The sequence below is a fragment of the Sciurus vulgaris genome (genome assembly GCF_902686455.1).
Source record: "Sciurus vulgaris genome assembly, chromosome: 2".
NCBI lineage: Eukaryota > Metazoa > Chordata > Mammalia > Rodentia > Sciuridae > Sciurus > Sciurus vulgaris.
In genome coordinates this window covers 23,607,837-23,622,713 of record NC_136462.1, presented here as the reverse complement: position 1 = coordinate 23,622,713, position 14,877 = coordinate 23,607,837, and the positions used below count along the sequence as shown (strand labels likewise).

The 14,877-nt window shown below is 38.3% G+C and overlaps 1 protein-coding gene across 3 annotated transcripts in view; it reads left to right on the top strand.

Moving 5' to 3' along the window:
* The window catches only part of TSHR (thyroid stimulating hormone receptor), a 156,767-nt gene that overhangs the window by 103,132 nt on the left and 38,758 nt on the right, over positions 1 to 14,877 (top strand). For all 3 annotated transcript variants that reach the window (XM_079128060.1, XM_079128059.1, XM_079128058.1), the window contains 4 exons: positions 6,591 to 6,665; positions 9,179 to 9,253; positions 10,592 to 10,669; positions 14,016 to 14,084. In XM_079128060.1, the coding sequence (XP_078984186.1) occupies positions 6,591 to 6,665; positions 9,179 to 9,253; positions 10,592 to 10,669; positions 14,016 to 14,084 (297 nt within the window). The remainder of the gene's footprint in view (positions 1 to 6,590; positions 6,666 to 9,178; positions 9,254 to 10,591; positions 10,670 to 14,015; positions 14,085 to 14,877) is intronic.

Below are 14,877 nucleotides of genomic sequence, written 5' to 3'. Positions count from 1 at the left end.
TAATCCTGTGGCCATTACCCGTTATAAGACTATATGGAAGATTCAGAAGCGTGGATCTTTCTGTTCTTATCAAAACCTTCCTCCAGGGATGAGGGTGTGGCTCAGTGGTAGTGCTCTTGCCTAACATGCACAAGACCCTAGATTTAATTCCAAGCACTCAAAAACAGAAACAAACAAACAAAAAAGAAAACAAAAACAAAAAATGCCTGCCTCCTAGGCCTCTGTGATTCCACAATCCTGGTTGTCAGTCTTTTTCATTATCCTCTGCTGGTTTTTTTTTTTTTTTTTTTTTTCCCTTCTTGACTTCTAATTGTTGGGGTTCCATATGACCCAATCCTATGTCTTCTTACTCTGGATTCTTCCCCTACATAATTTTGTCTAATAATTCTCAAGTTTGCATATCTAGTTCAGGTTTGTCTTAGCATTGGACTAGATGGCTATGGGTACGCTCGACATCTTTCCTTCTCTCAGGTGTCTCACATACATCTTACGTTTCACCTGATAATGTATTGGCGTTGGGGGTCACATATCTGTCTCTTTGCATCGCCCAAACTGAAACCTTGATTGTCCTCCGAAATCTACTACTCCTTCAGAATGTGCTGAGCCAAAAAAATGATACCTGCATTCATCTCGATGCAAATCCCAGATTCCTGAATAGTCCCACTGTATCTTCTTTCCCATTACCCACTTCCAGGATCTATAGATTTCTGGTTTTCTTCGAACTTTGAAATTTTTGCCCAATATTTCAATATAACGTGTTAGTGATGTGATGCCATTGCTTAGGAAACAGACCACTCGAGAAGCAGCAAGTGGCTTCAAGTGGAGAAGAAGAACTCCAAACTTAATTTTATGTCAGTGGACCCAGAGAACAAAGTCCAAATTCTGAGCCCCGATCTACAGTTTCTTACAACACTTATAGGTTATTTGATGTCATCTTAGACCTATCCTATGATTTTTTTTTCTTTTAAAAAAAATCCTAATCTACATGACTAAAAGCCCTGTGTGGGGTCTCTAAAATAAATGATATTTACAGAAACAGATAAGAAGAAAGGGCTCTTTTCACAGGCATCTGTTAAATCTCTGGTCTTGAAAGTCTCCCACAGAGGTGTTTACATCTCAAAAGGGAGTAGTCAGACTCCTTCAAACAATTGTTTACAATCTAAAAGGTTAACCCAGGGTTAATTAGGTTTCCTGAAGAGAGGCTGACAGAAGAGGAGAGGAGAGGAGCTAACCCTTTCTCCAGGCCTTAGATTCTCACTATAACATTCTTGTAATTTCATTTTACAACCCTCTGGTTTTGCCATCTCATCATGTCAGTTCCAATCCTTCAAAGAACCGATGCCTGTCACTTTAGAGTCTTGGAGCTCTGAATTACCATGCAAGGAGTTCAACTACCCTGATGAAGAAATGGAGGGTAGGACATGAAATTATGTGGGGATGGGAAATGGCCTGACGGAGCTTAGCCTTCTAGCAATCTCCATTAAAGATTTAATAGAAAAGTCATTTGTCTCAAAGTCAATTTATAATAGTGAAAATTTGGAAACTACTCAAATGATTGAGTGGAAGAATTGTTAAATATGAAATACCATGGAACCATTGAGAATCTGTTATCCTAGACATTTTACTCATATAAGAAATGCTTTTGTCATTTTACTTTTAAATTTTCATTTATTTATTCAATAGAAACATAAAAATTATATATATATATATATATATATTTATGGGATTCCCCATGATGTTTTGAAACATGTATACATTGACTCATATTCTGATCAAGGTAACCATATCTAGCTTCTCATACATTTATCACTTCTTCCTAATGAAACATTCAAAATCCTTCCTTCTAGCTTTGTTGGCCAGGGCCCTAATGATGGCCCCTGCCCCATCTGGCTTTGCAGGTGAAATGTCACAATGGCTGCCTCTTGCCCTCCACTTGTTTCCCAGTTTGGTATGCTTTTTACTCATGAACTGGTGATGTCCAGAGTGTAGGCAAATATCTCTAAAGTCAGAGGTCACAGCCAAGTGCCATGATCTGATGCCTGTTAAATAATTGAGGTCAGAAATGGGAGGAGAGGAATGAAGGAAATCAGGAGCTGGAAAGCTCCTTAATAGTACATGAGTTCAAGCCCTCATTGCTTCCCCTTTTTCCCACCTTAGAACTACCTTCTCTCTGCTGTTTTCCTATATTATTTGGGATTTAGGTTTGGGGACCAAGCCATAACAGTAATTGTCTTGAGTAAGCCAATTTCCCTGTTCATGGCTCTTACTGAGAATAAACAAATATGTCTCAGAACAAGGAAAAAAAAAAAAAAAACAGAACCTGGACATATGACTAGACCTAATGCTTGCTAAATTATTGATCTGTTAATTTGTGATCACACTGCATACTGGACGTTGAAATTACACTTTTCATCTCAATGTCCATTTTGTTTGAAATCCAGTGAAATGGAATTAAACAACAATTTATTATTTAAATAGCTTTTTTACTCTGGCAAATGATCTCCTTATAATACTATTCAAAAACAAAAACTAAAACAAACAACAACAAACCCTGTCTTTGAAGTTAGAAACCCTAGGCCAAGGCCCAGCAGCTGCTTCTGTGTAACAGATCAGGTACTTAATCTCTCTAAGCATGACTCCACTGTTTGAAAGACAGGGATGGTTTTTGTTTGTTTGTTTGTTTGTTTGTTTTAATTTTTAGTTGTCAATGGACCTTTATTTAATTTATTTATTTATATGTGGTACTGAGAATCAAACCCGGTGCCTCACACATGCTACATAGGCAAATGCTCTACCACTGAGCTACCACCTTAGCCCAGAGGCTGTCTCATTGGTGGAATCAGCCTGGGTGATGAGGAATACATTCAGTCATCAACTGAGGCTGAACTTTTCTAATCAATAAGTTTGAAGATCCTCAAATACTTCTCCAGCACGGATAAATAGCCCAACTCCATAGAAAAGTACAGACTGCAACCAACCAGTCTGGCACTGCCTAGTCCAAAGATATTTTTTAATGTGGGATATATACTACTTTGCTGTGTTTAAATTTTGAAATTTGGGATGTTTCCTCCATGCCTTTTATTTATTTTTTTCTTCTTTTGAACAAAATAAAAAGTAAAAATTGCATGTTCCTTGACTCCAAACCCATGTACCAGAAATGACCATTATTTGCAGCACGCTGTTTTCAGCTCTAGATTGCATTCACCCTGCTGCGCTGAATACACATAACTAGTCTCCTGTGTCCTTGGGCCATAATTGCTTTCAACTTGAAATTGCAAGGCACAGATACATGCTGTGAGATATGCTAGGAACACATTCAAATGTGGACTCCTCTTTCACCCTTCTCTAGCTAGAGGTTTTTGTTTTTGTTGTTGTTGTTTTGCTTGTTTGTTTATTTGTTTTGTTACTTGCCTTGGGTCCTTCTGTCTTTCTGTCTTTGAAAGGATCATACTGCCTGCATTTGTTTCTTGTTCTCTCTCTCCATTTAGCTGAACTCCTGGCAGTCTATGTCCACTCCATTTCTTCTGTGCTCCTGGAGAGATTTTTAAGCCACTTGTGAGCAAGTGTTGATCTGATGCCTGCTTCCTTCAGAAAGCAATTTCTTTTCCCTGCTTGTGGTATCTCATTTTTGTTCTTTCTTTGCTCTTACCCTCCACCGGAGAAATCCATCTCTTTTGTGTCTCCACCCTCTCCTTGAGACCTCTCCCACTTCCTTCTTCTCTTCCAGGTCCCATGTAACTTGCCAGCCTCATTGAACCAAGTTAGAATCAGCAGCGTTTTGATTCCTTTCATTTGCTGCCTTAGCAGCTGAGCCCTGTGGGTGTATTTCCTTCCATTATGACATACTTTTGGACCACTCAAGTCCACTTGTTCAAAAATTATCTATCATCAAGCAATTTTTCAGACTGCAAAACATACTCGATTTCCAAACTCTCCTATTTTACATCTGTTTGTCTCTAACAGCAGCTGGAACCCTCCTCCCCAAATGGAAAGTTCAGGTAAAAAGTTTAGTGCTCACCTTGGAAAGAGATTGATAGCCTATGGAAGGCAAGGCAGGATGGTTATGAGCTTTTGGAGTGGGGTGACCAGGGATTCCAGTTTGTCCAGGACAGACAGAATACCAGAGATCAAGGACTTTCAGTCTTAAAATTAGTTCAAAATTTAAAGACTGGTTTAAGGAGAGTCTTTTCATGCAGGGTCTTGGTGGAGTAAGCTGTGATTTAATAGTTGAGAATTAGTGGGCACAGCAAGGTAAGGATTTTGAAGTGGGAGTTCCCAGAGTCTTGGGAAGCAAATAGTTGGTTCTTTCAGTTAAAACACTGATGAGTCTTTCTTTTAAGAGATTCCTATACTGAACAATAAAGTTATGATAATTAAGAAAATGAACCAGTAAGGTTATATTACTATAGGCAATAAACTATGTGTGTAGGGAGGAGGGGGAATAGATGTTTTCTGTTCTCGGAGTTAATTCCATCTTCTTTATCAAGGCCTGTTTCGTATTCAGTGCCTTTAGTTGAAATATCTAACTTAGCAGGGTATTTAAAAAAAATTTTTTTACAAGAACATTGCAGCACCTTTTATGACAAATCTTGTCTTTTCAACTTTTGTTATACTTGTGAAAATAAGACCATTATTTACAGAAAGACTTAAACTGTAGGAAGACTACATATCAAACCCTTTACAGACATTTTTTAATCCTCACAAGAGCTCTTTGAAAAAGAAGGTGCTGTTATTTTATTATTATCCCTGTTCTACTTTAAAAAAATTTTGCAGGGGACGATATTGGAATTTGAACCCAGGGGCTCTTTACCACTGAGCAACAAACCCAGTCCTTTTCATTTTCTATTTTGAGAGAGGATGTTGCTAAGTTGCTGAGGCTGGCCTTGAACTTGTATTCCCCTGCTTTAGCTTCTTGAGTAGCTGGGATTACAAGCATGCACCAGTGTTCCCTGCTTGTCATCCCTGTTTTACAGATGAGGAAACAATGGTTAAAAGAAGGCAAGGACCTTGTCCAAAGTCATGCAGCCAGAAGTGAAAGCCAGGCTTCTAGCTCAGATCCATGTGACTCTTCCTCAATAAAAGAAGGATACATGCTACAATATGGATGAACCTCATAGACATCGTGCTAAATAAAAGGAAAACAGATAAGACTACCTATAATATGATTCCATGTATAGGAAAGGTACAGATAAAGCCAATTTAGAGAGAGAAAACAGGCCAGTTTCTAGGCATGAGGGAAGGAGTGGGGATTAAATGCAAATGGACATGTGGCTACTTTTGTCATTGAAAGAAATGTTTTACTGAATTGTATTGATTTACTGAATCGTTGCACAATTCTATAAATATACTAAAAAAGTATTAAACTGTGTACCCATAGTGCCTGAATTTTATGGAATATAAATTCTCCTTCAATAAAACTGCTTTTAAAATGGCAGAGGTCAGATTCCATGTTTTCTGATTGGTACCCTCAATGACTAGGTATAGATTCCTTTAGGAATTGAAATGGAGAAAAAGTTATATGCATTTATGAATATATCATGAATATATAAGAATTCCACTATTATGCATAACTATTATGCACTAATAAATTTTGTAAAAAAGAATCAAGCCTCAGGAACCATCCCAAAAGGAGAAAGGCTACAAGTCTTACTGAATTCTTAAATATTTTTCTATAAGCATAGAGAATATCTTTAAGCTCTTTTAGCCAGCCTACATATGTTGAGTATGTTTAATTTCACTAGTGACAGCCCATTTCTAACTTAGGTGGTTAGTCAATTGCTTATTTCACTAATGTAATGTTCCCTTTTTTTTAACTTTTTAGTTGTAGATGGACACAATACTTATTTATTTTTCAATAAATGGTGCTGAGGATCAGTGCCTCATGCATGCTAGGCAAGCACTCTACCACTGAGCCACAATCACAGCCCCTATTGTTGTGTTCTTAATCTCATATATGTATGTACATATACACATAGGTATAAATCTAAGCATGTAAGTAACAGACACATTAAGCAGCACAACATATATGCTGGAGAGTCTTAGATTACTGACATCACAAAATAAACCCAAGTCAACTGCTTAGGCTCTCTACGTACCTTACCTCTGACATACCAATTGACAGAACCTGACCGCCCTTCTCACAGGGCTTCCATCCACCATGTAATTCACCTGGCCTCCCTCTCCAGGGTCCATCACCTTGGCCAGGATTCTGGCTACTATTAACCATAAAGATGTTTCTCCTCAACTTCTTACCAAACCATTGCAGAGGTTTTACTTTTCTATCTAAATATACGTTTAAAAAAAAAAAAAAGCCCTCTGATACTACAATTGAGAGCAAGGTGGTCCATAAATGCAAATGGATGAAGACCAAGTCCATGAAGCAAGAGGACTGAACAGCCTGTGTGTCCCTAGAAGAACTTAGAGTGGTCTGATGGTAATGGGACTAATTTCTGAGAGTAATATCCCTGAAGTGCCACATGGATGCATATCCTTCTCATGGACCATTTGTTAAAGCTGGTTTATGTTGTTTTATCTTTGGTAAAAACAGAAGTGAATGTATATGGTGACTGTTTTCTTTGTAACTTTTGCAGAGAAATTCGGAACACCAGAAGCTTAACTTTCATAGATCCTGATGCCCTGAGAGAGCTCCCCCTCCTCAAGTTCCTGTAAGTCCTAACTCTCTTCTCATTCGCATTTTTTTTTTTTTTTGAGGATTTTAATGCTCTTGTCTTCCAGGAATCCTCCTAGGATTTTGTACTCTGAGGTCATTTTCATAAATTTAGGGTTTGGATTGAAATGTTTCTTGTGACTTTCTTTCCACCCCTTCCCATTAAGCAAGGTCTCAGCTGAAATGGTTCACATATATAAAAGCCATTCAAAGAATCAGTGCATGGTTCTCGGATCAGACACCTGCTCCAAGAGATGTGAGGGAGTAAATGCTCTTACATATATGCAGCCTTTGAATTCAGTATCACAGGACAAAACAAACTCCGGAGAGCAAATTGGTCAATTTTGTTTAGAAAGGGTATTAAAACAATATTAGAGTGACTGTTACACAGAACTCACACAAAAAAGGTCACAGAGGATAAAATTGAATCTCTTGAGATTAGAGGACAAAAATGAAAGAGAAAGGGACAACCACTTACTGCTTTTTTCTTTTTTCTTTTCTTTTTTGGAGGGGAGGGGGTTCTGTGGCCTGACAATGTATTGTGAGCTGACTGTAAGCTCAATGAGGGAAGAGATCACAACATTTTTGTTCTCTGTTGCATCTTTATTGCCTAGCACAGAATAGGTTCTCAATAAAAATGCATTTAGTGGATTTCTATTTATGAGCTTAGGCCCTCTCGAAACTGGCTAAAAGAAACTTCTCTCCTGCTTATGCACATTATAAAAATCAGAAAAATCCCTAAAAGGGACTCATCTCTAAGCCCAGAAATAATCACTATTAACCTATCAGTTCTTTTCCATCCAGGATTTTAAAATTAAAGTGTACACCTATAGCTATTTCATGAGAGAATCTTCAAGGATGAGTAGAACTTACGCAGGAAAAGAAGGAAGTATAGACGAGAAATACAAATGAGCAGCAGCATGATAAAGGCACAGAGGCATGGAACCTCATGGCTCCTTCTGGGAGCTAAAAACAGTTCCTGGTGAAGAGCTTGGAGAGGGAATTCCCAGAAAAACAGGAGCGGTTTCCTAGTGATAAACTGTGTAATTGGTATTGATCGATGCCCCTTCCCGGTGGCTACATAGGCCCTTGCCTGGTACATGCGAGTGGCAACCCCATAAGGTGCCCTCTTGCCCTGTGGGAGTGCTGTCTCTTTTCTTCTTACTTGAATAAATCCTACTCTTTTATGCTCAAAATAAATAAATAAATAAAAAAGATGTGTAATTGAAAAGATATCTGGATAGCAATGAGATCTATGGAACATGGCAATCACTCCTGTAATGGGCTTTGAATGCTAACCAATCAGGTAATCAGAGGAGACCTCAGGAGAAGGGCTTGTTCAGGGTTTCGAAGTGAAGAGAAGTCAAAAGTTTCTTTAATCTGGCATTTCCCGCCCTCTACTGGGTGTCCTCCGTTTGACTCTTTGGCCATATATTCCCCGGTTCTTTTACATGAACCCCGATTGCAATTGAACTAGTTGGTTTATTGTACTTCAGATACACCTCGTTAACTCATGGGACATTGTTTCTCTTCTTTGTTATCTGGAATGTTCCATTTGCTCATTTTGAGGCCTCTGGTTCCTGCCACCTCTTCAAATCCTATGCCTTCCACTAGAGAAGGAGATGAGTCTGAATTTGCTTTTCAAGCTGTATCAGTGAAACTACAGGGTTTTGTATTTTTTTTCTATGAGATGGTCTCTAAAGATCTAATGGGTAGCCTCTAGATCTCATCACATGCCCCGAACCTCTCAAAAAAAAATTTCTACTTCCACTAGCTACATTCGAATAGCTGCAATAAATGTCGAACAAACTAAATCTGGTGGGATCGGGAGCCTGAGAGCTGTTGTGTTCATGCTATTTTAAGCATGTCTTTTAATCCTGACATTTTTGCCTTGATGACCCAACTTTAGAAGACATTGTCTTTGAAAATTTCCTCTGTTTTTGGACATGTTTCTAAAATGGTACTAGTGCAAATGTACTCCCAGGTTACTGCTGAAGGAAAGTCATTCTTAGCAGAATAATAATGCAGTAAAACATAGAATTTGAAAGAGGAATACTGACTTGGTGTTGGGTAATCATGTGTTCCTCTTCTATCCTCCTTTTATCCCCCCACAATATACACACACATAATGTCTTCCAATCAAAATACGGATCTCTCTCTCTCTCTCTCTATCTCTATCTCTCTCTCTCTCTCTCTCTCACGCACATATACACGTGTGTGCACACACACACACGCACGCACGCACAAAGGGAAGAAACCCAATTTCCTATTTCCAGGAATCTCACTGGGTCAAAACAATATCCAAAGTAGCCTAAGCAAAACAGATGTATTGACCCTGGATTAAATTATTGTGTCCTGAAGGAATATCATCTCATCCCATGACTAGAATTTGCCAATATTCACTCAGATATTAAATGGAAGAGTTAAGATTTGACTCCAGACTGATGTTATTCTACTACCTCTGTTAATTTTTTAAAATCTAAAATCCTGTTCTTCTTTCATGTAATTTAGTGGCATTTTCAACACTGGACTTCGAATATTCCCAGACCTGACCAAAGTTCATTCCACTGATGTGTTCTTTATACTGTAAGTATATACGACGTGCAGCATCTGGCATATTTTTGTTTGTCACTGTCAAGAACTAGGGTGCAGTCTTGGGGGCTGTCAAAGTCAAGTGAAGTAATTGTTTCAAGGAGGAAGCAGGGATCCATTGTGACTACACTGGTAGATAAAGCAAGGAAGGGTTGGAAAATGGCCATTGGGTTCAGTAACGTGGGTCAGTGGTGAGTCTGACAAGAAGAGTTCCTGTGAAGTGACAGGGGCAGGAAAGTTGGGTGGGAGCTTCCGCTGTGCCAATGCACAAGAGAGGACAGGAGGGGAAGAGTGAGAAAGAGTGATGATAACAAACTCTGGAGAAGTTTTATTATTAAAAAGGACAGGAGATGTCACCATAGTTGGAGCATATTGGTAGAAATGATTTTGTTTTTAAGTGGGAGAAATTATAGAATGTTTGCCAAAGGAAATGATTGAGTAGAGGGAAAAATTAATGATCACAATGATACTTTATTTTTAATAGTGTTTTTAAATAGCTTTTCAACACTTTTCCCATGCATCACATTTGCTTCACTCCACTACCTGACAAAGCATAAAAGGAAATTATGATTTTTCTATTTGTCAAATGAAGAAACTGAGGAATAAAAAACATAAGTGATTTTTGTCCCATCAGAGTCCCATGGAACAATCGGGAATGATGCTCAGACTACTTTGATTAGCAGCCTTGTGTTCTGTTCCAAAACCTGTAACACGTATCAATCAGCTTACCAAATTGTATAGAAGTAAAAGACATAATTCAGAGAGAATTGCACAAGTTGAGTTTGACTACAGAATCAGCAAAATGTGGAGTGATAAGTCAAACTTTTGGGGGTTTTCCAGGAAAAAAAAAATTGGCCATGTTTCTTTGCTACAGAAAAGCTCAACCATCTTCCAGAAACTAGACAGGTGTAGAAAGGTTCTCCAGAACATCTGCCTCGCAGAGTTTTTGAAGTAAGAGGACATTTTGTAATAGTCATGAAGTGAAATCCATTGATTCCTTTCTCCCATAGAAGACTAGTTGCTATGGACAAATGAGGCAAGGTCAGAAGTCTGTGAAGTCCTTTTGTTTCCTTTGATAGAAGTAAGTTGGGGACCTCAGCTCACACCAAAACTTGCTTGCTCCCTACACACTCCAGGCTCAGAATTCATGTCCTTCTAGGACAGCTCTTAACCTGATTGGTGATCCACTGGTGGTTAAAAAGGGTCAATGAAACTTAACAGTAAACAAGACTAAGCTGTAAGGTTCTTTAACCTGCATATGTGTAATAGAAGTCCATTTCCAGGAAGAAAGCATTTTTTTTTCTCAAGTGTTCTTGTCCCTTTCTGTTGCAGTGAAATTACGGACAACCCTTACATGACTTCAATCCCTGTAAATGCATTTCAGGGACTGTGCAATGAAACCTTAACACTGTGAGTATTGCCAGTTTCACTCTTGCCAACAACTGATTTTTGTTTTGGGCCACTGTCATAATTTTATAGACCACCCAGAGTCATATAGTACCTTGTAATGTCTACTCTATATTCTACAGAGGGTTCCATGTAATTAAATAAGCATATTGCCATGTGACATGGTACACTGTAGACAGATTCCATTGTTACTTTTATTTCCAAACAGGATTAGGAAATAAAACAAGGGTATTCCCTTATAGCAGTGCTTTTTAAAAAAATTTTTTTTCTTTCTTTTTTCTGGAAAGGGTCAGTTAGGCTTTATAGATCACATGGCCTTGTAGCAACTGCTCAACTCTGCCATCCTGAGGCAAAAGAGCATACATAAATTATTGGGCATGTCTGTATTCCAATAAAATTTTATTTCCTGAAAAAGTAGACTAGATTTAGCCTGTAGTGACATAGTATTCTGTATTCAAGTATCCCTATTCAACAGAGGAAGAAACTGTAGAGCAAATTTAGGTGACTTTTCCTAGGTCACCGAGTTAGAGGGTGGTGACATGCTTTGCAGTCACACTTTCACTCAGTAGTGGCAAACTCATTGGGCTCCGGTAAGATGATGTTAAATAGAAAACACTGTGCTGCTATACATCATTGTTTTACCAGAGCTTGGACGGGTTGCGCTCTGTAGCTGTTCAAAAGCAGATGCTTAATCTGGGATAGTCACAGAATTCTCTATTGGAGAAGATCTAATAGAGGTATACAAGATAAGTTAATTCTCCATGCTGGTAGATGGTCCTCTCTCTTCGTATTAGTCAGAAAGTAGAGTTGAGGCCACCTATGTGCATCCCTTCTGTTTTCAATGCCACTGCCCAAGTTCAGGTCTGGTGTGGGGTTTATCTTGAATTATCACCCAATCTTCCTGTTTCTGCTCATCTGTAGTCTTGAGTTCTCCATCAAATACAAACCAGAGTCAAATGCTCCCCATAAAAACTTATCCAAGCCTCCAGAACTTTTCTAAGGGGCTTTTTTCCAAGCCATTCAAATATATCAGTTTGGGTTCTCTGAACTTAACTCCACTGCTGGAAATCTGTGCACAATGGAGCATTTCAGCTAATCCTTCTCCTCACACTCCGGGAATAATACTTTTGAAAAGACAAGACAATTTCTTTTGACAGAACAGAAAGGACCTGGGCTCTTGACTCGAAACCTCAAGGCAACTTTTCTTCTTTGTAAGGGTCTGTATTGTATCATTTAGCACCCATCTCAGTTAAACTCTAATATTCTTAACTTCTTTACAGAATGTTGCCTTTCCCTTTTGACACCTATTTCCTAAGGACCTCATATCCCAAGCAGCCCTCTCAAATGAAAGGTACTCACTGTTCCCACCCTGCATGAGGCCCGTTTTATAAACATCTGAGCAGGGAACAGAATATTTCCTGAATACAGAGGTGGGAATGGCATAGGTTGTCCATTATCTTTTTGTATGACCATTTTTACATTGCTGCAGAAGTCCTTTCTTCTTTGAAGGTCATTTTCAAAGAACTGTAAAGATGAAAGGAGGCATATCTAACAGTATAGTCTGTGCCTATATTCCTGGTAGGACAGAGTTTGTCAAAGTTTGTAATTCATTTCTCTCTCTCTTTCTTTCTTTCTTTCTTTCTTTCTTTCTCTCTCTCTCTCTCTCTCTCTCTCTCTCCCCCCCTCTCTTTCCTTCCTTCCTTCCTTCCTTCCTTCCTTCCTTCCTTCCTTCCTTCCTTCCTTCCTTCCTTCCTTCCTTCCTTTCTTTCTTTCTTTCTTTCTTTCTTTCTTTTTTTCTTTCTTTCTTTCTTTTTCTTTCTTTCCTTTCTTTTCTTTCTTTCCTCCTTTCCTTTTTCAGTGCCTACTTGTCCATGGAGTTTATTTAATCTCTGTAATATAAACAAAGAACATTTTAAATATCCAGAATTTTCAATGAAGTCTGGTGAAATAAAAATGCATAATTTTCATGTTTTGGTAAAAGAGCTGTAGTTCAGAAAAAATTAAGTTATTCATTCAAACTTTCTCTGTACTTGTGTCCCTGGGGTACGTCTTACTGTCCTTGCCCAGGACACATAAGTAACTAAAATTAAACTCACTGTGTAATTACTTAAAACAAAATAAACAACAATAAAACCATGAGATTATTTCTCAGTTCCCCACAATTATATAAGATAAATGCAAGTTTTAGGATATTCCTTTTAATGTGATTATCTCATAAGTGTCCTTTACTGGGTTTAGTATAGAGTGATTTGATCTTCTTAACAACTTTTTGATCAGGAATTATTATCTTATTTTTAGAGACTGAGGGTAAGACAGTTTGAGAAATTCTCAGGATCACCCAGCTCTTAAGTGACAGAACCAGGTCTAGTTCCAAATTTGAAGTCTCCTGTGTGCCTCTTAATGCATTACCAGAGTTTACATGTGGCAGATTACCATCTTTTTCCAAGTTCCCCTACGACTGTCTCTAGGAGTTGCCACCAGCTGTCCCTGATTGTGGTCATGGCTCTCTTCTCTTATCCTCAAGCCAACAACCACCAGTAACACCCACATATCCCAGAGTTCCCAAGGCTGGGGTCCTTCTGCAGAGAAGGTGGATAGAAAGAATTGTATTTGAGGTCAGGATCCTGATGACTGACAGTTCTAGACTACTGTGTTTTTGGCAAGTCCACCTCCATATCTTGGTGACCTCACTGGACATGGAGGTGGTAACATCCCATACTGGTCCCCCATAATCAACGTATTAATTAATCAGTTGCAGAAACATGGCAACAAGACATTAAAATTTCCATAGAATGGGTGGGTCGATCTACTTTCTTAAAGTTGTCTATGAAGTTCAGTTTAATTCAGCCCACAACCATGAAGTGTTTAATCTGTGGTAAGCTCTGAGGGTAAACAGATAAAATACAAATGTGAAATAACATCTTGAATGGAAAAAAAGAGAATCTATGTGTTCACATGAATATCTTTCAGTGTTTATCTTAAAAATCCGCAGTTTTGCCTCCACTATTGACGCTGGGTTAACTGTTACCTGGAATTTTGTTTCCCCTGAGTATGTGAATATTTAAAACAAAAATCCTTTTGCAAGCCTTTGTTCTTCAGAATGAATCTACTTCTGAGAAAAAGCTTATTTACTAACAGCAGAGTTTGGAGAATGAGTTTTAAACTGGAAAATACTATTTTTTATCCTGAATAAGACATAGTGTGAAGTTTCCCTGTGGGGTACATGTGAGACTAACTCTTTATGCATATTTCTGGCATGGAACTGAAGAAGAAATGAAGCCCAAACGTTCAGAAAAGGCCCAGCAAACCTCTCATAGGTCATTAATTTTTCTATATGTATTGATTATAGGAAACTGTACAACAATGGCTTTACTACAATCCAAGAACATGCTTTCAATGGGACGAAACTGGATGCTGTGTAAGTCAAGTGTAGCCCTGAAAACTCCCACCCTCCCCCACCCCCAATCCCAGAAGGACTCTCCAGTGGGTCAGAATTTGCTAAGGAATATGTCCTATTGGAGAAACTTCAGTTTGTGTGACCAACACTTGGAAATAATGTCAGGGAATCTGACGAGGGTCAGCTGAAGTAGACATTTAACATTGGCTTGAATTCTAAATCCCAAAGGCTTTATCCTCAATAAAATGGAGGAACATGGTGTCACCTTATTACTCTGTAGGGGTGTGTGTGTGTGTGCAGGTAAATATTCATCTCCTATGTTCATGAGGGAAAAGGTACCTTATGTAAGCCCAAAGTAGTTCGAAAAACAAAATTTCTCTCTCAGTCCTTTTTGACATGTTTTGGAGAAAGATGTCACTTTCTGTTTGATTCACTCAGAAATAACTAAAAACCCATATCCAATGCTTCCTTTTCTAATGAATATCAAATAATGCCCAAATCAGCTGAAACTGCAAGCAGCAGATCTTGGGTTTATTTTATAAAACTTCTATTTCTATGATAATCATATATATTTTTTTCAGTTCCAGATGTTCTGGATTTTATTTCCAAACTTACCTGCACATTTCTTATAGTGTTTTGCTACTTACTCACTTTTGTAATTCTGTCATTTCCCCTTTGAACAATTTATACATAGTTTTTTTTTGTTTTTGTTTTTGTTTTTTGCATTCCAGAAATGATCATTGCCAAATTTGAAAGACTTTTAACTCTGAATCTATTGTGTAGTACAGTGTCTTTCAAATCTTATTGGGCATAC